Source organism: Ptychodera flava, chromosome 7 (assembly GCF_041260155.1).
Source record: "Ptychodera flava strain L36383 chromosome 7, AS_Pfla_20210202, whole genome shotgun sequence".
In the NCBI taxonomy this organism is placed as follows: Eukaryota; Metazoa; Hemichordata; class Enteropneusta; family Ptychoderidae; genus Ptychodera; species Ptychodera flava.
In genome coordinates, this window is record NC_091934.1 from 42,805,222 (window position 1) to 42,829,324 (window position 24,103).

General features: G+C 37.8%; 1 protein-coding gene and 1 long non-coding RNA gene across 3 annotated transcripts; one reads left to right on the top strand and one right to left on the bottom strand.

The window, feature by feature from the left end:
- Positions 1 to 2,407: 2,407 nt before the first annotated feature.
- Positions 2,408 to 4,508, bottom strand: LOC139137610 (uncharacterized). The gene is made up of 2 exons (XR_011553415.1): positions 4,310 to 4,508; positions 2,408 to 2,823 (listed from the first exon to the last, which is right to left on the bottom strand). It is a non-coding gene; the product is annotated as an uncharacterized lncRNA (long non-coding RNA).
- Positions 4,509 to 9,142: 4,634 nt separating this feature from the next.
- Positions 9,143 to 21,829, top strand: LOC139137611 (DNA damage-binding protein 2-like). 2 transcript variants are annotated; one of them, XM_070705807.1, is made up of 10 exons: positions 9,143 to 9,347; positions 9,776 to 9,913; positions 10,473 to 10,664; positions 13,738 to 13,883; positions 15,227 to 15,326; positions 17,472 to 17,649; positions 18,102 to 18,244; positions 18,599 to 18,763; positions 19,213 to 19,258; positions 19,863 to 21,829. In XM_070705807.1, exons 1-10 carry the CDS (start codon positions 9,186 to 9,188, stop codon positions 20,054 to 20,056), a joined length of 1,464 nt encoding a protein of 487 aa, XP_070561908.1. In that variant the 5' UTR covers positions 9,143 to 9,185; the 3' UTR covers positions 20,057 to 21,829. The 2 variants fall into 2 exon arrangements, with proteins under 2 accessions (XP_070561908.1, XP_070561907.1); XM_070705806.1 differs by lacking the exon at positions 13,738 to 13,883 and adding an exon at positions 14,505 to 14,650 and having other exon boundaries at positions 19,863 to 21,693.
- The last annotated feature ends 2,274 nt before the right edge of the window (positions 21,830 to 24,103 follow it).

Sequence of the window (24,103 nt, forward strand, 5' to 3'; positions counted from 1 at the left end):
TACTCTTTCTAATCTACATCAATCATACTGGCGGTGAAATTAGTTCTGAACTCAAAAAATTACTGAGACATGTCATCCCTTGCGAAATTGTAGTGATCCTGAAATTCTACAAGCTGATTTGGACAAGCTACAAAAAATGAGTGAACACTGGTGGACGCATATTGGCTACAACAACCCTTCAATAAATACTCAATGTACAATATTTCACTGGGACGTACAACTGAAGAAAATGATCTACTTCATTCTACCTTAAAACCTTCAAGCAAATGTGATAAGTGTGCAAAAAGGCAAACAGAATGTTGATCTCATCAAACGATCATTGTCGATCAAATCATAAAAGGTCATTCGTCGTCTTTACAAGCAACTTGTGAGACCACAGCTCGAATATGCAGTACAAGCTTTGTCACCATGGCTACAAAAGGACATAAAAATCTTAGCACGGCAAATAATACCCAAACTCCAACACTACAATTATCAAAATAGACTTAAACAGCTTGGTTTAATGAAGAATTCGCGGCGACATGATTCAACGCTAGAATTATTTATCAAAGGCCATGACCACTGTAACCTTTCACTTGAGTTAGGAGCCAACTCGAGAACTTGAAGACACTGTCCCAAACTTCATAAACTATTCGTTCGACTTAACACAAGAAAGTACTTTTTTCAGCAAGAGTTGTGGACACCTGGAATAAATTACCAGCCGATGTCATTAATGCAGAAAGTGTGACCTCCTTCAAGAGCAGCTACGACCGCCTACTACAAGTTTGAACTTTCACAGAGGGATTCTAATATACTTTCCCATACCCAAACTGAACAAAAAAGTACATAAAGGCCTTTCCTTTACAGGACTGATCACTGGTTTATTTTTTGTTTCAAGTTAAAACGAATTAACCAAATTTTGGCAAATCTAAAAGACCAATTAACTAGGATAGGCCTCAACACTTTCCGATTTTTCCGTCTGCTAAACTCTCTGAGTCGTGGTACCCAAGTCCAATCGGCCGACTGAATCTCTCTCTGTTCAAGTCCCGATTGCTCGCAATGACCATGCCTTCAAGTTGCCGTGCAAAGTTTCCTGTATTTTAACTTCGATTATTTCCCTGCTTTCATCCATTTTTTATCGTGACGACAAAGCCACAACAGGCAAAGCCACAACAGACAGCGAGAACGTGAGGCCCGGCGTGAGGCTGAGAGTATCGACAGGTGTAAATGTGTAGAGAGTACTGTTTTTAGTGAAATCTGACTGCCGTAAAGGAGTGTTTCGAGCGCCACGACTTGTTTTTGCGACAAAATAGCGCCACCAACGGCGAAATTTTGAAAGGAATGTTTGTGTTTTTTTTCCGAAAAATTTCCAAAAACCTAGGCGCGCGCGGACGCAAAACAAAGAATTTACTTACTTTGGCCTAATTGTGACAAAATGATAACAAGATATATAGCTCATTTAACCCAAACACAGCAGCTTGGTTACCTCCCATTTGGCACAGTACTTGATATTTCCTATACATGTTAATCATGATTTATACACTCAGAGACTCTTCAGTGAAATCTACAAAGTCTCCCCTGTGTACACAAATTCACAGACTGGTTTCTTTAATTCTGGAAATGTACTTTTAAGGACACCATTCTTCTAAATTGCCATTTTAAATGACTAAGAAAATTATGCTTGATTGAGAGAGGAGATAGTATTTTCATAAATTTCCACTGATTGTGTCCTCAGCCATAAAGAATGTGATTGAAAGTAGGGAGACTAGTTGCACCTGTTTCATGATACAAAAGGATATTGTTTCCCCATCCACCAGAAAGACAAAAGAAATTTACATGCTGACTTTTCTATCTAAGAGAATGACCTCTTCAGTTTGTCATAAATTGCTCACCAAAAGTATGGCATTTGTCTAGAGAGTTTGCCTTATTGCTTTCAGGCAGAACTGAAAAAGTTACAAAAATTCTAATGTCGTGTGTAGAAATCAAACCAAATTGTGGGAATTTATTGTGTGGTGTATGTATATATACCAGGGGGAAGTCTCATTAACTGTACTGTTTTAATTTGTTGACCTCAACATATCATGTTTACCGTACCATCCATTGTACCGTTAACTGTTGTGTGTCAAGTAGTTGTGGAGTACAGTTGGCTTTGGCCAAACAACTGTATCACCCTTTCATGGTGATGTGTATTGGTGTGCCACATTTCTCATTTCATGTACAAATTTGAATATCTGCTTCCATCAAATTCATCAATGGCTATCTTCATGTCTATGGAGCAACTGATGTGAATTTTTCACGCAAAGTTTTATATGTACACTTATTGTTGTACACGTTTATTGCATATATGTCATGTATTTACAGAGACACTCGTCCAATAACCAGGATTTTGCCAGTCCTGGGGACAGACATTCCTCAATGTGACAAGACATTCAGTGCAATCATTGTCCTAATTTTTTTATTTATTTCCTGCCTGAGTTCCCAGTAAAGTACCTGAATTCAGCCTATAAATAGGGGTTAGACCTGAAGGGATTTACCCTAATTGTACATGAATTTTTTTCTTATTTTGAATGTTTTATCTTGCATGCTTACTGTCTCATTTACTGTAAAAAAGGTGAAAGCTTTTTTTAAGATTGAAAACAGTGACGATGTGTTGAATAAAAGGTAACGTTTTAAAATGTATACAATTGTCATGCTTTTTAAGAAAGTTTACATCTCTACTAAAAGGGAAGATGGTAAATGTATCCATATAGAGTACTTTCTGTACATCACAACTTGGGCAGCTATGTGCATACTGAAGACACCATTCAATTCACAACATTGCACGGTAGTTTGCAAAACCTGAAACTGAAAGGAATAAAATGTTAGCAGACTTGTGTGATGAAAATTGAAGAAAAAGGCTGAACAATCTAAACATCTGGCATTATCAGTATTTTGCTTGTCACCATGACCGAATGGCTGAAGTCTACAATCATGAGGTTTGAGTGTCCATGGATAAACAGAAATTGGTTACTTTACAAATATGTTTACATTATATTTTGGCTCAAGACACATACACTTGTAAAGCAAATGGAATTTTTTACTTTGCTTGAAAGGATCGATAGTTACCCCTTAATTGAATCATGTTGAATACAAATCTTAAATCGTCACTTCCTACTACCATAGACCCTCTTTTTTAGTGTCTGTGCTACTACTAAGAAGTATTACAGGATAAATTATTTATTTCCCATGACCAGATGAAACTGATGATGTGCACGAAATTTCTTGCTGTACTGGCTCAACACAGGTGCAGCCAATTAACAATGCACTTTTAAAGGGGTCATTACTATGACAAGATATATTGTGCATTACAAGTAATGTGAACTGACTTATTTTACATCATGAGAGTAATTAATTAGTTGTTCATAATTTGCCCTGTCACTGAAAATTTTTCGACTTGCTCTCCCGCACTCAAACTTCATTTTTACCCTCTCCCCACTTATTTTTGCCTGTTTCCCCTCCCCACTGTCAATTTTTGAAGCTCCCCTGCCCTGTGGCGGAAAAGTTTGCCTATTTCCCCTGCCCTGCAAAAAATTCACCCCTAAATTTCGTCATTCCATTTCCCCTGCAGACATGGAGCTACCCTACCCTGTGATGAAAACCTGTTGATTTTCCCGAGCCCTGTGAAAAAATTTCCCCTTAAAACATAATGGCTCAACTTCCCGTCCCCGTTTTAAAAGTGGCTCCCCCTCTCCTCGTTTTCGCAAAGCCCTGTCCCCGGGACAACCAACCGATATCTGCCCTGCCCGACAATAAAATAAAATTTGCTCCCCTGCCAGCTAAAATATGTCCCCTACCCAAGCAAAATTAATAGTTCCCCTGCCCTCAAATATTGCTGTAGCTCCGTTGGCTGCACCTGTCACCACATGTTACGAGAGGCGATGTTTGCCAACTCGTAACATGCGCTTAGAACTGGCGGTATTAAAAACAGTAGCAATAGCAGTCGCTTGGTCCGGGGAGGACAGTGACTGTTTACTTCGATTCTTGTTGTAACTGCGACAAGATGTGTGAAACGATTCAGTACGTAACTCACTGTGTTGTAAAAGCTTACCGTACGCGAGTATGAGATTTTGTTGTGATTTCTATTCAAGCTATGGTATTTCCTAGCATTTGGAGAGCCAAAGTTGATCTTTCAAAGGCTAAAACGTGACCTTCTTTGAATATTAATACATGTATAGTGAATTTATCAAGGCATCGTTGCACAACCCATGGTGCGTCAAGTACTCGCACGCACTATTCGACACGGCGGTATATATATTGTGTACAGTCACTCGCTGTCCGGTCCTATACTTACCAATCAATTAACTCCTCCGCCAAATCGGGATTTGCAAGCCCTGTTTTTTTCCTCTAACTGAAGCCATCTCCCGATCTGGTTTTCGATGTCTAGTTTGCTAAGGCGTTTAGACGCATTACTGCGCTGTTGTCTCCATTCCTTGTCAGAATCCGATATGACCGGGCGTACGTTTCCCACTGTGAGACGCCATTTTCTTGTGAGGAATCTAATGCGCATGCGCAACACTCACACTTTATGTGTACTCTTGCGAACTCAAGCCATGGGCGCCGCCATAATCGGGTGCGGCACCGTTTATTATTTGACTCGTTCAAAGTTACACGTGCGATTTGAGTACGTGGCCAATAACACGTCTTTGCACACCCTTCAGTAAGTTAATACACATGAACTAATTCTAATTTGAATGTAAAATCATGGAAATAATGCAAAAAGTTAGAGCTCATGTGCCTTTAACACTGAATCCATTAACGATCAAACTGACGTTCTGAATATGTACACTTTGCTCTTGCATGGTACGTTCCGAGTAATGACACAGAGAATTTTGAGGGTTTTTTTATACCAGTCATGGTGAATATTCTGGTAACAATGAATATCACAGTTTTTTCTCGAGGGTCTATGACCAAAGTTAAATGTCAAAGTAGACATAAAATAAAAAACAACGGAAAGGTCAGATTTGCATATTATGGCTTCATTTAACTAACAAATAAACTAATAGATAAACTGACGCTGTGAAATCGTCATTAGTATGTGTACAGAACCCTGGATAATAAATAGAAAAATAGTGTCAATGACACTGTCCTCCATTTTACAGAGATACTAACTCACTGTCCTCCCATTTTACAGAGATACTAACTACTGGTACACACATGACATTGCATTCTTACAGGTTGACTAAGAAATTCCATTGCAATTCCAAATTAATCTTATGCCCCAGCAATGTGAATGCTCCATCTCATAATGACTTTTACACGTCTGACAGAAAACAACCCTAGGATCAAGATTATCATGTTTTACAGCAATCCAACTAATACTTTGGGAGAAAATGATTTTTGACAAAAAAATGGAAAAATTGCCCCAAAAATACAAATATGAAAATTTCACCACAATTTGAACAAATCTGACAAAGGTCAACCCTAGGATCATACATACAAGTTTTCAAGGCAATGGGATGAGTGCTTTCAGAAAAGATTTTTTGACAAAAAAAACGGAAAATCGCCCGAAAAATACAACTTTCAAAATTTTACCACAATTTGAAGAAATGTACCTTAAGTCACTATAAAGAGCCTGCATACCAAGTTTCAACCAAATCTGGCCAGTGGTTACAAAGTTTTAGCAATTTGCAGGATTTTTCCTTTTTTCCCTTGCATATTTTGACTTTGACATGTTTATTTTAACAAATTCACATCTCCACCCCTCGATGCACCTGTCCATCAAATACTAAGATGGTAGGTGCTGCGATTTAGGAGTTTTTAATGTTGACAGACATACATCCGCACATAATAACTAACATACATACATACATACATACAGACAGACCATAGACCCTCCAAAAAACGCGGGTCTACGGACAGACAGACAGACAGACAAACAGATAGACATGCATACATTTATTTTAACAGCTTTTAACCTCCAACAGCCGACCAACTTGTCAATATTAGCTTGATCAACTTGATACTACTGCTTATAATAATATAAATGAGAGTTAATTACATTCTAATTAAAGTAAACAAGACTTGCTTATCAACATTTACGTCATAAAAAAACAGCATATCTGTCAGGTTATAAAGAATCTTCAGCTGGTTATCTTTATCAGTATTTCATCCTATTAACCACGCACATTTTAACTTTCAAATTAACATTGCAAGTAAGTTCTGTTGAATAAGTTGAGCCTGTAGGTACTCAGAGAAAGCACACAGAAGAGACAAATGTTTGCAACTTAAGAAGTTCAAGGTTATCAAAAGCATTATAAGGAATCATGTAACACTTTCATTGCACTGTTTACACAGATTGCATAATTGCTATAAATAGCACATGAGGAATCTTACAGTCCAGCTTTACCATAAAAACCCTATCACTTTGACCACTCTTTTAATTGATCACTCTATTTTTTCCTCAAAAAGTAATTTTATTTTATCCTTACCAAGTCAACCATAAATGGAAATTGGAACTTTCTCTATCTCTATTTATTTGACCAACCTATCATGACAAACTATTATGAGCAATTTCTTTTAGATAACATACAGAGCACAATATATGACGGTTTAGAATATGTCAAAGTTGGGATTCAGGAAAGTTGCCTTTACATGTTTTAATCCTCCAAGATGGTAAGCATTTCACCATGAACTGTCAAAAAAGTTGAACATTCTAATAATTCTACTCTAAAATTATTTTGGCTTTGTTGATTCCTAATTAATTCAATTATTTAAAATCATATTAATTATTTTTTTCTGGGTGAATTGATAGGGTTTATACAGTACAAGACTTACATACAATGTAATTCAGTTAAATATCAATTACCATCTATTATTGCATCATTCCTATAAATAACACCTCAGCCTGGAACATCACAATTATAATCTGCTCATTCACACAGGCAGTACTTGACTTTGAATGAATGACCTACTACATTTCACCTATGTACCAAATTTGAAAGCATGACAAAAAGTACCACAAAATTTGCAAATTTCAGCTTGAGTTCACAGAGTCATCTTCAGGTCACTCCTAGGAACCTGCACACCCAATTAGAAAGTAATGGCATACACAGTTTCAAAGAAGATTTTTTTAACCAAAAATGGCAAAAATTGCCCAAAAATACAAATTTGCAAATTGTGCCATAATTTTGATGAATTCTATTTTGAGTTTTAACAAGGTACCTGCACGCCAAATTTTAAAGCGATCCAACCATTGGTTTAAGAGGAAAAGATTTTTTACTAAAATGGCAAAAAAAGAAAAAAAAATTCATTAAAAATAGAAAGCATCAAATATTGACATCGAATCTATATGGTTAAGGAGTTGGGCCCAAGGTACCTAAAACCCAAATATGACAATGATCAGATGAGTAGTTCCTGAGTTATTGATTTTTGACCATTTTCCCTTTTTTTTCTACCTCATTAGCATATCTATGGGACTAAAGAGTTCATTTTAACAACGGCACATCTACATCATATATGGCATCACTACACCAAAAATCAGCTCAATACGTGCAGCGGTTTTTGAGTTTTTGCGTTGGACGGACAGACATCCATCCATACATACATACATACATACATACATACAGACAGACATCTCACATACAGACTTTTTTCAACCATATAACCTCCCAATTGCCATATATGTATGGCAAATGGGAGGTAAAAATAGAAATATACTATCTGATTTGCATTATTTCTGTTGGATTTCCTTCCCGACAATATTAGAGTCTTCAAATCGCCGAAAAATATCGGGTAAATATCGGAGATTTCACAGATCCGGCGTGCCGAGGCACCAAGCAATTTATTCTGGTATCGTGTAGTATCGATATTACAGTCCCCAAAACGCCGGTGAATATCGGCGGTAACACAGACGCGGCTTCCAACTTGAATGGGACAACCGCAGTTCATTCTAGTATCGTCTAGTATCGATTCTAGTCCCGAAATCCTCGATATGTCAAACTTCGATACTAGATTGTAAATATCCGTTATTTAAAAATTGTGCAAAGTCGCGCCTTCATGTGAATCGAGAGACACTTGAGATTTTGAACGACATGATCAGTCGTGTGTCACTGTCATGGCATTAATTTCAATAACGATAATCGCCCGATGGGCTTGTCTCAAGTTTAAAAACTTTACAAGAAAGTGTTTTTCAGTCCTGACAGTGTATAACCTAATCATGGCGATGACTGATGTTTTAGTATTTCTGCCTGTCGCAAAAAAAAGCGTTCGATTTCACTTTGACAAGCACTTCGAATGTGCGATCCTGCCCGATCAGTCAGTCGCTGATTTTTTAAAATCAGCCAGACATTATATTCTTAAAGAAACTCAAGGATGTAAAGATTACAAAATGCCTCATTCATATTTTTACGGTGTTTGACAAATTTTTTCCGTCAGGGACGTCATGTACTTTAATAGCCGTTCGCTCATGTCGTGAAGCTTCGATCGATGCTGTAGCTCCATGCATGCTCATACACAGGGCTGCGCCGTTTACACTTCAGTGGAGATCGTATCGCGCTTTTAGAAGTGACTTTGATCACAAGTCTTCATTCGATCAAGGTGAATTTAGTACTGATTTTCGCAAGTCTCAACCCTCAACGCTCGCACTTCGATTGTGAGAGCCCTCACTTCAAGCCCTCACATTTGCTCGCACTTCGATTGTGAGAGCCCTCACTTCAAGCCCTCACATTCGCTTGCACCTTCACTTTGGCCCCGCACTTGTCGATTTCCGGCACCCTTACATACCTGACTGAGTTGTGATATTCGCAATTTCAACCGAATTTGTAAACGCAGTCGTTTGTGTTATCCAAGCGAAACAAGTCGTTGAAATCATGGTCAATGACTTTTCAAGTTAGTTGAAAGTCATGAAGTGTGACAAACTCAATTTGCTTGGCTGGCTCCCATGTTACTAGTAAAACCATCTTCAATGATCTTGACGTACTTATATGGAAAGCAAACCATGCAGGAAAAGATGTGACTGCAAGATAACAAAACCAGTTGAGAAATGCTAGAGGACATCATACTGACACACACTCATTCATCACCCTATCATATCACAAAAGGTGGCACCTCTATATAAAAGCTACACTTCCATAGCAGGTAACATACCGGCCTGCATGGCAAATCAAATCACAGACTCCATATGATCAAACTGTTTTTTCTCTCCATCAGCAGCTAATTTCACCATCAACATGCCTACTTCAAGACAAACCAAGAGAAAGAGGCAACAATACAAAAGCACTGATGATGTCACGCCAGCGATTGAGATTCAACGTAAAAAGAGACATGTCAAGAATGATGTTAACTGCAACACCGATAAAGAAAATTCAGAAACTGACTTATTATTACCAAAGGTATTTATCCAATCTGCTAAATACATACTTTTTCTCAGTCTTTTTTAAGACACTCGTTTCCTTGATTTAAAGGGACAATAACAAAAACTATCGATGACATCATTGATTATTTTTGTTTGATTAAACAGGTATTTTGTTCTTCATTCCCATTAAAATGGGTTGAAAAACCATGTATCAGCCCTTCAGAAAAGAGCTTAGTATACAACATGTAATTTCTTTTGGACAAATGATTTATGTATTTGGACTGAAATTCATTTTTTGAATTGGGGCATCAAACACACACATGTACAAGCTTTATTGACAGATTAAATGCATTTATTTTATTTGCTCAACTGGTAAGACAACAAAAACTAAATTTTACAAATAGAAAGATTTCACCCATTATATGAAAGCACTTTGTGATATACAAATCTTTTTCTCGCCAACAGTTCTCATTCTGTGGAGGAAAGGAGCGGAGGGTGCCAAACATTCCCATAATTCCCCCTGTCGGTAAAAACAGCAACAATCTAATGCATCACATGTACAACACAGTACTTGGAAGATCAACTCAAAGTAACTTGAGAAAGGTAATGAGTGTTACATTGCCCAAACACAGAAACATTCTTGTGAGTCAATTTTTGGATTGTAGCAGCTGTGTTTTAAACTTCTACTACCTTCATATGAACCTCAGTGCCATAGTCAAGGTCAGAGGTACCATATTTTGTGCTCAATTAGACAATATGATATTATCATAGAATTAGGAAAAAGTTGATATATTGAAATCCTTTGATAAACACATATATAAAGACCTTATGAGACTGCACTACCACCAGCAGATTAATCTCAGTAAATTTCTGGGAAACTTCACTGACTAGATTTACTCTCTATCAGAACTATCACTGCAAACCTAGTTAAAAAGGTCACTCCTGTCCTTTCAATGGTGACAGGCCATTTCTGATTGTTTACAGAAATATTACAATTGTGCAGATCCAGACATGTTATATCCAGAAATATTTCTTTGATGATGTCAATATTGACAGTATATCTGAAAATCTTAGGTATCAGACAGAAGAGGAGATGATAATAATGATCTTCATTGCATTTAGATGCAGCGGTTTCCTAACCCCCATTGTATGTCATTTACAGTGTTTAGCACAGCCATTCATCCGTATGTTGTCCAATTCACGACTCTTCCGCACTGCCAGCCCCTTTGACAGGAGAGTGACTGCCCTGGAATGGCATCCCACAGAACCATACACATTGGCTGCAGGGTCAAAGGGCGGTGACATCATCCTGTGGAATCATGCCAGGGTTGACAAACAGGAATTCATCTCAGGGGTAAGCAGTAAAAGATATACTGTACATGTAGTTCTACAATTCTATTGATTTACATGCTTAAAGCTTGATGATATTCGTGCTACAAGAAGGCATGCGGCAAGTTGTGGACCAGATATGAACTGAAAATGCTCACGTGTTTCATTATATATTGCATTTATGTGCAAGTTTGAACCTTTGCTACATGCTTTGCTACATTTTAAGTGTTATGATCAACACAATGATTTCACCACAGATCAATTCTAAGGTCATTAAGTATTCAAATATGTAATTAGCTGAAATAAAAATAATTAATTTCTTTGAGTACTGTCATTGTATCACAATATAGCATGTGTAATTACCTTTGGTCAAGTCCTTCAAGCTCTATATGCCAAACCGTGACAGCTTGTTAGCTATTTATGCAAATTATGAATTAGCTGACATGAAAATGCAAAATGACTTTCAATACTGTTATAACCTGGTATAATGATCAATGTACACAGCATGTTTCGCCAAATTTTATCAAGTAAATGCCAGTATATATCCCTAATTTGGAAGGTTCATTAAATATGCATATTGGGAATTGGCTGAAAAAAATGTCAAATGACTTTCAATAATCTTGTATCATAGTATCTTTAATGTACATAGCAAGTTTTGCCAACTTTGGTCAAGTCAAAACAGATAAATATCGCTAATAAATGCGGGATATCGGACCGCAGGCGGGCGAAGATTGCATTATAAGCGCGCCACCCAAACTCACTGCATGGACATCACATTTACGAAATCGAAGTCCAAAGTCAACTACGTCATTGTTAGAATAAGAGAGGTTTTCCATCACACGGGAGCATACCACCACAAATTTTGCACAGATGGCGTTGCACTGGCATTGAAAAAGGGTGCATGGGAGCATGGGAACGCGGGCAGTTTCCCTCGCTATGGGTAGGAAATGCATTGAGCAAGACACACTTCCGGGTTCGCAAAAAAACGAGGATCCCATTTACGGGGCGCTCAAATATAACTATTTGCTGTGATACATAGCAGAGGCGTATATGTTTGTGATGCTGAGAATAACATCAGTAATAAATGACGGGTTTTAAAAGTTGACGTTTTTTGCGATGAAACAGACTTCTGAAGGTAGCTCGCTTGGGGAACACGTCATCCCGGCCGCTGTCCGCTTTGACCCCAGTAATTCACACTGGTTTTGGTCGGCCCCAGGTACCCGAGTCACTTCGACCCCGTCACACTTTTGCCTACATGTCCACGGAGACGATTCAACATGTTCCACAACAAAGCCAAGACAAAAATTGAAAATATCAATAAAATAGCTTCACAAAGGCTGAAATACACGATACTCGATGAAGTATGAAGTTTATGAAATGAAATCAAAATTGACAACACAAGTGTTTGTCTCGGGTAATACCACTTGAAGTTGAACTATTCTACAGACTGTTTTTCCATACAGTGCAGTATTTGTCAGTGACAAATTAATCTTTGCAATACATTTTTTTGCGATGAGCTGGAAATTTGATTAATATCGAGTTAATGTACATAAATATTCCGCTATTTACTGGGACACGTTTATTTTCTCGATCCGCTATCTGCGGACTACGTGCTGAAGTACATTGACTGTTCATGTCAACGATCGTTTCTCCCTCTGCAGAGTTTCTGTATCCCGTTCACAACAACGCTGTACCTCGATCACACGATAGTGACGCTATGTAGCTGTGCAGTATTGAAACTTATCATAAAATGGCCACCTCGTCTAACAGTAACACGTATTGTCGGGATTATCGTACGGAAAAAAGCTGCAAAAGTAAGACTTATGAATCTTCATCAGAATTGAACACATCATGATTGTACACGAGTATCAACCGTGAATGCACGTTGAGCTCGGCAGTTACACAAGCATGGTACGCTACATGCATAGCCCTACGAGTATGGCGACAGTGTCCGGCTTTGGCTACGCCGGGGGCTACGCCGCCTACCGGAGGTGGGAGGCGGCGTAGCCAAAGCCGGACACTCTCGCCATACTCGTAGGGCTAGCTACATGCACTGCCGCGATGCCGATCGTATGCATTCCAAGGCCTATCCCGGAATTTGTTTCACAAACAACCTCAAAGGAGAGCAAACATACTTCTATGGACAATGACGAATACGTTTCTTGGCGAAGCAAATCAAAACAGTGCAGAAGTACATGAAGTAGGTCATGGCCTTGGACTCTGTGCACGAACCTGATTGGACACTTCAATACCTTTGACCCAAAGTTATTATTCATCAGCACTTCCATGCCATGAGGCTAGGTAGAGAACGTATTAGCCCTGCGTACGATGCTGTGTGTTCCGCTACAGCTAATAGCCCCGCTCACCACAGCCCTGCAAAGACCCGTACGTAGAGTTGGTGACTTCAAATCCATTTTTGGACTTGACGTAAAAAGCCAAATTACTGCCGAAGTTCAGCGTTCTTGGGCCCAAGTCGTATCCCTGCCTACCTCAGCTACTCGATCGCTTCCAAAAATGCCAGTCTTTTATTCTTTTTTCGTAAATAACCGTCGATGTCGGCAACTCTCTCGCTAGCCCTGCGTACGTACGCAGTGTACGCTGTGTGTTAGGAACGCACACAGGGAATGCACAGCGTACACTGCGTACGTAAATTAAAACTTTCATAACTTCATTAATATCCAAGCCACGCCCACCAAAACCTTTTCAGTTCTAGCCATTTGAATTCTGAAGATGTCTACCAAATTTGACTGAAATACGTTCAGCCGTTTTTGAGAAAATGGACCCACAGACAGACAGACAGACAGACAGACAGACAGACAGACATCGCTGCGACATATGCTCACGTGTTCACACGTGAGCAAAAAATGTCGTGTAACAGGCCTTAAATTTGCCAAATCAGCACAAAAAATAGACTTACGTGTAAAACCTTCCTATAATTTACCCTTGTTTTGTCATGACAATGGATATGAGTGAATATTTATTTCAAGCAAAGTTGCGGAATCATTCAATTTAAGTTCCAGGGAATTTCAGCTTGTGTCTGAGTACTGATGATAGATTCTTAAAAAAGATATAAAAACAGATGTCCCTTGCTTTTTCAGATTGGACCAGGTGGCAATATTTCATGCATCAAATTCAACAAAGATAACCCAACTCAGATTTACACTTCATCACTAGATGGGGAAGTTAGATTGCAAGATTTTAATGGCAATTACAAGAAAATATTCCTTCAGACAAATGACTGGGGGTAAGAAACAAAGGGTTTCAGGATCAGAAACATGGTTTTGTCACTAGACTGGTGTTTCTAGGATATTTCAGAGTAAATTTTTACCTGAATTGAGAGACACAAGTGTCGTCCTCAAAGTGTACTTGTGTACTAATGGAAATCGAAAGTCTGTCTTTCAGAAAAAAAACCCAAAAAAATCTTCATATAGGGCCATAGAGGGTAGCAAACTTTTTCGTATAAAGTTAATAGTCAGATGTGTGTCATGTGAAAATGTAGCTAGGGTTAGTATAGTACCACAATCAACTTTATTCAAGAAAAAACAAGTGAAGTACATGTATGACATAGAGGGCAGCACAATTTCTAGTAGATATGCAGTGACTGAATTCAGGAATTGAGATATCATGCAGTGATAAGCAGTGCACATTTTGTGTCTTTATCTTATTTAAGAAAAATCTGCCGCTCTTGATACATATTTATTTCCAAGGAAAAAGGTGGAATGTAGTTTTGAAATCAGTGTAACGGAATGATCCATAGAGTTGCACTTGTCAGCTGACAAGACCATGGTTCACAGGTCCAAATTTTACTGTACTTTACAAGTTGCATGTGACATCTTTCATTTAACTCCTACTTTATCCTGCTTAGATTGGCAAGGGAGGATCCATCACTGCCATGAAATTTAATCTGGATGATCCTTGTAGTGTCTTCACTTCTTCCATAAATGGCACAGTCAGCTTACAAGATTTCAATGGCAAACATAATCAGATACTCCTCGACACATGTGACTGGAAGTGAGCACCACTTTTTCCTTTTGCAGTGTTTAATGACACATGTGTCCACTGACATGCTGTGTCATCATGACCGCTTTTGACCTGTTAGATTAACCTGAAAGACAATCACAACATGCAATATTTTCATATTTCATATTTTCATATTGGCATGTAGTTTGAAAAGAAAATATTGTCAACTTGAAATGTGTATGCATGAATCTTGTGTAAGGGAACATGTGCCATTTCTATAATTCAGTTTGAGGCAAGAGGCAAGGAAATGTTTTCTATTTTGTATTTGCTTTTGAGGTATGGATGCATAGATTTCAAGATAAAACCATCTCTTTCAGTCTTAAATGAACATGCAAGATGCACTGAGTCTCATAAAATTGTTGTCAGGTACATTTTAAGTTCGTAGTTCATAGGCCTATCTGTCTGCATGAGTTGAAGATTTATAACTTTCACTCATCAAAAGTTTTCACCCGAATTTATCAGTTCCAACATATTCTCTGAGATTTCAAGTCAGCAACTGCTTAGTCATTCTATGGTGCAGAACAAAGCACCCCTAATTTTACCCAACCTTACTTATTTTTATTTTAGTTACTGGTACTGTAGTGTAGATGTCTCCTACACTGCCAATCTCATAGTGACTGGTGATAACGTTGGTAACACTGTATTGCTGAGTAGAGATGGCAAAGAGGTGAGTGTGAATAAGCCGATGTGTATGCATATGTGGATTTTCTAAAAGCAAGTTTTAAGGTCATTTAATATGCAAGCCAGTGAAACAGTCAATTACCATCATGTGTGAGGTCAGCTACTTGATATATTTGGTAGAAGAATAGTGCCTGATCAAGAGAGGGGTAACTACTGTGTATGAAGGTTCCATCATCGAAGATTGATTTAGTTAACAGCAGTAGCTAAAATAGTATGCAGGCAGAATTCTTAGCGGAGAACCATTGATATCTGGGGGGATATGGAGGATTTTGAGAAAAAAAAATTTGTCACCAGGTGAGAGAGAAGAAAAAAAAAATGATCCTGTCATGGCCTGAGAAAAAAAAAATTGTCATAACAGACAGAAGAGAAAAAAAAATTGTCACAATGCACCAGAAATAAGCAAAATTTGGAAACCTTATTCTCATGTATTCTTTGGCGGCACGCCGCCATAGGCGGCGCAAATGTTTTACCACAAGCAATTCTTATGTTTCTTTTCCCAGCACTTATGATAAAAGCATGCACTACATAGGTCTACTTTACACCTCAGTACACTCAATGTTTTCCTTCCCTTTTCTGACCCAAGAATCATATTTCAGGATTTCTGTTGCACTATCTCAATGGCATAGGCACTATCTAAAGGGGACTATTTGACTTCTGTAAATTGTGAAAATTTAAAACACAAGACAGGAGTCAATAAACTAGTGTTAAACCAATATATTATTTTCTCAATATAAATTTGTTAGAAAGATGTAGCTTGACAATGAAAAATTGAGGAATAACAAATATAATGAAATACAATGTGTGAGCCTTGTTTTTCTGACCACAAACACCGGATCACAAACATACCATATTCAGGCTTTTCATTAGAAGCTGGCAGCTGGAGAAATGACACAAGAAGGTCACAGATTTTCCGTTCCTGTATATTCATTTGTCTTCAGTCTCTGGCAAACAGAACTGTTTTTCACACATTGTATTGTCATTGTTTGGTTGTTGAATATTGTGACTCAAAAACTGATCACGCAAAAAATGTAAAAAATATCAGTGTTCAATGTCATTTTCAAACAGTTTTACCGAGTGCAAAATAAACTGAAACTCCTCTCACATTGCACCATTAAACACATCAATTTCTCAAAATTCCCAATACGAGAGGGGGAACCCCCCTCTCGTGCTCTCCCCCTTGGGGTATTCTGACAGTTTCACTTAGTTAAAAAAAATTCAAAAACACCTCTCAGATTGCACCAGACTGCACCATTGCACACATCTATATGTTAAAAATTTCCATCCAAGATAGGGGAAAGCCCCTGTGACACTTTCCCCCTAAGCCTCTCTCATGTTCTCCCCCTGTACTTTCAAATTCTGCCCGGTCAGATATCCTAGTGAAAACCCTGTCATAATATCCATCCAAATTAAACAATATACTATATAATTAGATACTGCGTGATCTTTTATATCTTTATTTTATTGTGATTTGAATTTCATTTTGATGTGTTCACCTTTTTTGAACCATCATGAGATAACTGATGATAGTCTAGCAGGGTACATCAGGATTTGAAAGGTCTTTACTGTTGCTGTATTTTGTAAATTTTACAATTACATGTATTGGTATTAAACTTTTCTAAGTGGGGGATCAGTCAAAATTTCAGAGTTAGAGAGGGAGGTTACTCAAATTCATCATGGTTGGCGGGGGGGGGGGGTCACTCGAAATTTCGGAGTTTCAGGCCGTAAATAATGACGGCTCCCTTTACAACGCATTACAAACTTGATGACCAATAAAAAAAAAAATTTGCACTGCTACTCCATTTGAAAAAAAAAAATTGATGCAGGTCTGACAGTAGAAAAAAAAAATTTCTGTCACTCTGACAGAAAAAAAAATTTGCTTCCATACCCTTTTCCTCCATACCCCCCCCCCCCCCCAGAAATCAAATGGTTCTCCCCTTACCATGTTACAGAGCAGGCCTGCGGTAATGACACAAGACAAGCTTAGCAAATCATAAATTATTGGAAAATAGTGGAATTCCGTATCTTTTATTATGTTTCTTTTCAAGTAACTTTATCAAAGAACAGTTGTTATAACAAAGTAAAGTCAGCTTTCGAAATTTGCTTCATTACTATTTTTTGTTGCACATGGCAGCTGTGGAAATACAGGCTTCACAAACAGAAAGTCAGCCACTGTGAGTTCAATCCGCAATGTGATTGGCTGGTGGTGACTTCATCAGTTGACAAGACTGTGAAATTATGGGATATACGGATGGTGAAGGACAGGAAGAGTGCCCTCCATGTGTTGGAGCATCAGAAACCAGTCAATTCAGGTAGGCTAGCCTATGCAGCTTTAGACAAATTTTCCAAAAACAATTCATGATGAGATATATCTATTTACTGACATGATAAATTTGAAATCACTGCTATACGTACAAGCAGGTTAATCATAAATATTACAGATACCTGCGCTGATAATCAGGCCTCCATAGTGTTAACCTGATAACTACCTCAGATCTTGGTGTACAAAAAAAAATCGAAATAAGTCAAATATAGAGCAGGAAGGTAACTGCAATGCTCACCTGCCTGGTTAAAAATTGATCTGCCAGGGGCAAGAAGATAGGCAGGTAATTTTGACTTTGTTATTTAGATTTATGAGCTCTTCAGTATGCCATGACCTTGCGCCGAAAACTTTTCACAATGAAGGTACATCAGGTTAACACTGCCAATGATCCCTAGGTTGTCAACAGTTTGTAGTTACCGTAGTGTATTCTTTGTATTACAGCTTACTTCAGTCCAGATAGTCACCAGTTGCTTACAACAGATCAACACAATGAGATTCGTATCTATCAATCACCTGATTGGAGTAGAGTGAAGCAAACAATCGCACATCCTCACAGGTTCTTCCAACACATCACGCCAATCAAGGTCAGTGAAATATGCCAAAGGAGGGAAATCTTAATCCCAAGACAAGGCATGACTTCAAGATCTTTCGAGTAAAAGATGTTTAGGATGTTCCAGTCTTTCGGTGATGTCTGGTATATTTGTGTTGATTACTCAACACATGTCATCCAACCTCTGCAATGCTATGGGAGTCTTTTTGCTCAGTACTTGACATTTCAACTCTATGTGTTGTAGATCTCGTGTTAGGTCTGATGTACAGTAATCATAACGCGTTTCAGTTCTGGTCAAATTTCTGTGTACAGTAGGTATACACAGTGCTGCAACATACCTGTAGAGCAACATTTGTAATTGTCTGAACATTTTTTTAAATCTGTCCAGGCAACATGGCATCCAGTGTGTGATTTGGTGGTTGTGGGACGATACCCTGATGAGAATTTCCCAGGATATGTCAAGAATGAGGCAAGGACTATTGACCTATTTGATGCAAATACAGGAGAAATTGTCTGTCAGCTTCATGATCCTAAAGCTCCAGGACTGATTTCGGTAAGGAAAACCTCTGGCTGCATCCTGATTTGCATAAATTATATGCTTAACAGATATTGGTCAATCTAGGGTTAGTTACAATAACAAATTGCAATTTCCTGAATTTGTATGTCGTGTTACAATTATACAGAACTTAACATTTTATTATTTATGAATGAATGAATATTTTTTGCATTTGTGGGCTTCCAGCCCCTATACATTATATTTCATATATTTATGTTCTGCAATATTGTTCTCTCTTTAGGTAGACATGGACTTATATTCCATAATTTCTTTCCCAGTTTAACTAATCATGCATAAATGTACCTTATTGTTCACTGGAAATCTTATCAGGATTAGAGTTCTTTGACAGTTTCTCAACTTACTCAATCCTCGCGACTCAAATACCTGAAAGTCAACAAACAAAGTAATATGGTTTTTTTTTCTCTTTCTTGAAATAATAAAAATAGCTCAACAAATTCAACAAAAGTGGTGATGCACTAGCCTCTGCCATGGGTAAGTTGTAATGTGATTGGAAAGTTCATTCTTAGGAAGTAATTATAATTAATACTATGGATTTGAAATACCAAAAAACTAGATTCTTCTCATCTCACATTGGAAAAGGTTTGTGGCATGTGCAGGTTGAGTGGCAAACATGTGTAACTTCATTGCAACACGTTTGGGCTGACAGCTGACATACTAGGGACGAGTATTATAACAGCTAAACTTTACCTGTTGTAGGATAGGATAGGATAAATAATTTATATACATGTAACAGTGTGTCAACATTGGAAGACGTTCACTGCCTGGTGCTTGACAAAAAAATTTTACAGATAAGATCCCTTAAAGAATTGATACTTTGTCTGGAAGCAGATAGTAATCTCAAAACCAGATAAGACCGGTCAGAAGAATTGACTCATGCATTTGGTTGAGTTCTAATTCTTGTAGAAAGCTGTTGAATGGTCACCCTTCCTCACTTGCCAAGTACAAACAAACATTTTTGACAAAGATTACCATGACAAAATCATCACCATATTCTTTCTCTTAATGACAAATTGTATTCATATTGTCAGTGCCAATTCAGGGGTAATTTACTAGTCTATCTTATTTCACATTGAAGGCTACAACATTCTCATCTGGCTTGAAGACAAAGATATTGAACAAAGACAGCAGGAACTGGTGGAAAAGATGAAGGCCCAAGGCATTGCGCCGAAAAGCAACCAAACACAGACCAGGAGAAGGCAACGAAAGACTGACTCAAAGATGGATGCAGCAACTAAAGCTAAAATTGCTGCTAAGCTGCAGCAGAGATAATCTGTCTCAGTAATTACCATCAAATGAAATGTGACATTTTGGTAAAGAAACACTGAAAGCCACACACTGCCAACTGAAAGATTCCAAGTGAACTAACTCATGATGGAATGGTGTTTTGTTTAGCGATAAGCAAAGATAGTCACTGCCTATTTAAAAAGGTTTTTGTGAAATGGCTTGAAACTGTAGACAGTAAGGTCTACAAATTTACAATAATGTCATCTTTACAAGCACATCAGTATTCTATATTGTCAGATTGCAACACTGAACATATCCATACTTTTCATTCCAAGTTAGATTGCATTTTCTTCAATTGAAAAGTTTTGCCCGTCCAAGGATAAAATATGCAAGAACTCTTTCAGTTTTATTGAAATTCTTCATGCCATAAGGCTATGGAGTTTCAGGTTTATACTTAAGTATTGGCATTTCAATTTCATTTTCTTGAGCTCATTTTCCATCAGACAGATACAGTGTCTTCTTATAAAATCCAATTCACAAGTACTTTTCAGGTAAACAAAGAATGTACATCGAAATGGAGACTTCTACTCAAGCTTTCCTCAAAGACACTTTCACTCTTTCTCTTTCATGATAAAGAGTTTAAACCTGGGAATACTTAAACAGGTTTGGTATGAAAGATACAAATAACCAAACATTTACGTATACTTGAAATTCAAAATGGCAGCCATCCCCATTGAATTTGATTTACTAATCAACAAGACAGAGTAAACACCATACAATTCAAAGAGGTCCTCACAAGCAGCACACAAGCAAAGTGCTGCAAAATTTTAGAGTCTGAAAACATGAAGTTCATTCTATGTGTAGTAGGTGCCAACTCTTTAACTCTTGAAAGAGGAGGCAAATTTTTCCTATTTGCACACCAAGAGGACGTAAAGATATATTTTGAAAACCAGAGGTAGTGCTACTCTTCCCTGCAGCATTTTCCATGTACTTACTATAAATGAAGATTTTAAAAAACATGGAGAAGTTCCCACAGATCTGAGACTTGTGTAATGTACTGACCACAGGTGTGGCAAACTGGAAGATGATTTACTTAAAAGTCAGTGCAGGTCAATTTTGTTTGCAGTGGCCCTCTGCCACAAACTTCCCACCTTTACTTAAACCTCTGAACCAAGTATAAATTTCTGTCATTACTGTTTATCAGTGTTGATTTTGTTTTGGGAGTTTTTTGTTTGGGAGTTTTGTGAAGCTTATTCTTATGTAAACTTTATATTCATGACTTATTTGTAAATTGTTCTTACTTGTAGCTTAGTAGACATAAAATGATAAAGTACAACATACTTAACATTTACTGTTTACCAGAAACATAACAATATATGTAATAAAGTTATTTTACAAGATAAATCACATTTTATCAAAAATCTGTGCCTCTTAAACCTTTTTATTTCATGACATCACAGATATTATACGCATCATAAACAATTTGTTTGGAATTTTAGTGACATATGATGTGAAGAGTTCACTCAAAATTCTACAAGATGTATTTGTATAATATCTGTAGTTGCCAAGCCCTTTGAAAGGGCTAGTCTGATTGTGTTAATCTTTTTTGCAAGAGATACATCCAGGTATTGTATCAGTGTCTAAGAACATGTTTAAAATGAAATTGGAAAATACCGTCTTCTAGCACCTGCAATAGTGGGAGAAATGGCTACTTGTCAAGAGAGTTTCTCAAGTAGCCGCATGTGTAAGCAACATTTTTGTCAGTGCAGGAAACCTCAAAGCCGCAAGTCCATGGTAATTAAACTGCAAATAGAAATGTATAAGGCTCAAGTTCTGTTGGAAATCAATGTTTCAGGGAATGTTTCAGAATCAGATGCTGAAACTGACCATGATATGGAGACTATTGGGATCGGATATTGCCAAGGCATCAGTGGACATAAACAAATTACATTTCGCCCAAAAACTGATTAGGCAGCAGGAAAGCTTGGCACCATGAAATAAGTGTTTCCATTTTCTGTCCAAGAGGCAGAGTGTAGTGTTTGACATAAACCTTGAACTCTTCAATGTACTTTGAACCTAGTGAATACTCATCATGGTTGTTGGGAGAGAACTCAACCTCAGCAGTTTAATAATCTTGATCACCCATTGAAGTTATGACATACATGATCCCTTAGGGGAGACACCAAATTGCAGTTTGTCACAACAGCTTTCAGTCCTCTCACACAACTTGGTTTCAAAGCTCTTTATCTTACCGATCATTGTCTGGTAGTAGTCATAGGTGATTGCCATATCATACTAGGATCAGCCTGGCACCAGCCTATTTCTAGAAATCATAAATTGCTTCAAAAGTAAATACAGTATTAGAAGAATTTGGTCGAAATGAAATCTTTGAGGGAAGGGTGAAAGCTGTTTGCAAATACCCAACCATCATGGTTGGAAGAGCTTCCCTCTCTCTACAATTTTCCTCTCCCCACTCCTTTTATAACTCCGCAGTGCCATCATCCTATTCCCTTCTGCCTTCTCATCAACATACTTTGTCCTCCCCTCTGACATAAAAGGATACTCACTTCCCACCTTCTGACAGAATAAAGTAAATGCCAAACCCCTCCCCTGCCACCAAACCACTTGCGAACACTTCTTTTTCGTGGACAGCTTTGCCTGCCTGGCATATCTGACTTCTGAACATGTCTTTTTAACACTTTGTACCATCAGAAACTGTACAGAGACAATTTCAAAATTGTTGTGTAACAAGACAAGCTGACTTCGATGCAGACAAATGAGATAAACTGATGGCGTCATCACTGGCATAATAACGTCTACTGTTGAAAGCTACCATGATTTCTTTCCAGAACAGGTTCATCAAGCGCATAAAATGCATTAGGGTAGTATTCGCCTCCAAAGTGAAAGACTTTAACTTTTGCTCAAGCTTTCCTCAAGCCCGACAGACATTTCTGTCATTGAACGCATTTGACAACACCCTCGAACACTGCATGGTTGCATTGCACCACTATCTGTTACAAAGATTCCATCTTTTTCTGTGTTGCACAGAACAGTTAATACTGTAATTTCATATTCATAGCTTTTACTTGTCTGAAATTCACCTAACGTCACCTACGTCCATTGTTCACGATCAAGAAGTCGAGATTGTTTCGAAGTATACATACCTTGGTTCAATATTTGACAACAAATTGAAATGGGATCATAACACCGATGCTATACTGAAGAAGGGCAGCAAAGATTGTACTTTTTAAGGAAACTGCGTTCATTCATGGTTGATAGACAAATTTTATCTCTTTTTTATAAATCTTACATTGAAAGCGTTATCTCATTTTCATTCATTTGTTGGTATCAAAATCTGTCTGTTAAAAAAAACTTCACTTGATAGAATTGTTTCACTTAGCTCAAAACTAATTGGTATACCCCAAAGAAGTCTTTCTACGTTTTATAATCAGCAAGTACTCAGGAAAGCTCGCTCAATTCTTTTGTCTAGTGATCATATTTTATCAGCAGAGTTCGACACACTTCCCTCTGGTCGGCGTTTTAGATACCCGGCTTGCAGGTCAAACCGGCGCAAGTTGTCATTCATTCCAACCGCTGTGCGGCTTTTAAATGATTCTTAAACTGTTTTTTGTATAGCCCTGCATCTCCTACCATTTTGTAAATTTGTATTATATATTTTTGATGTTGTATTTGAGCCACGCTTTTTAATTGCCCGTGTTTGGGATAAATAAAGTTCTATTGAATTGAATTGAATTGAATAACACGTTTCTACAACAGGAGGCGGCCGGCGTGACCACCCTCCACAAGACCAACTGTCCCTTTTTTCAGTGTCGCTGAAAAGTTGATTTTGGAATTTCTTATTCTGGTTTAATCTTATTGCTGTTTCACTGTGCCGTAAAATTTTAATCTTGAGATGAAATTATATCACATCTTTGTCAACACAGATAATTTTGTGACGTCATCCCCCCTGATGATGTATCCAAATGTCCCGTATTGTGGCCTCAGTGTTTTCTACATAAATTCTCTGGCAATGCCAAAACTATAAACCAAAATTAGGGTACCCCCGTCCCTGACCATAATGGACTCAAGTAA

Excerpts from the sequence above, each read along its gene's own strand:
- LOC139137611 (XM_070705807.1), top strand. The coding sequence starts at position 9,186 with ATGCCTACTTCAAGACAAACCAAGAGAAAGAGGCAACAATACAAAAGC. Across the intron at positions 17,650-18,101 it reads TCAGAAACCAGTCAATTCAG|CTTACTTCAGTCCAGATAGT; the intron begins GTAGGCTAGCCT and ends TTTGTATTACAG. Across the intron at positions 18,245-18,598 it reads AACACATCACGCCAATCAAG|GCAACATGGCATCCAGTGTG; the intron begins GTCAGTGAAATA and ends AAATCTGTCCAG.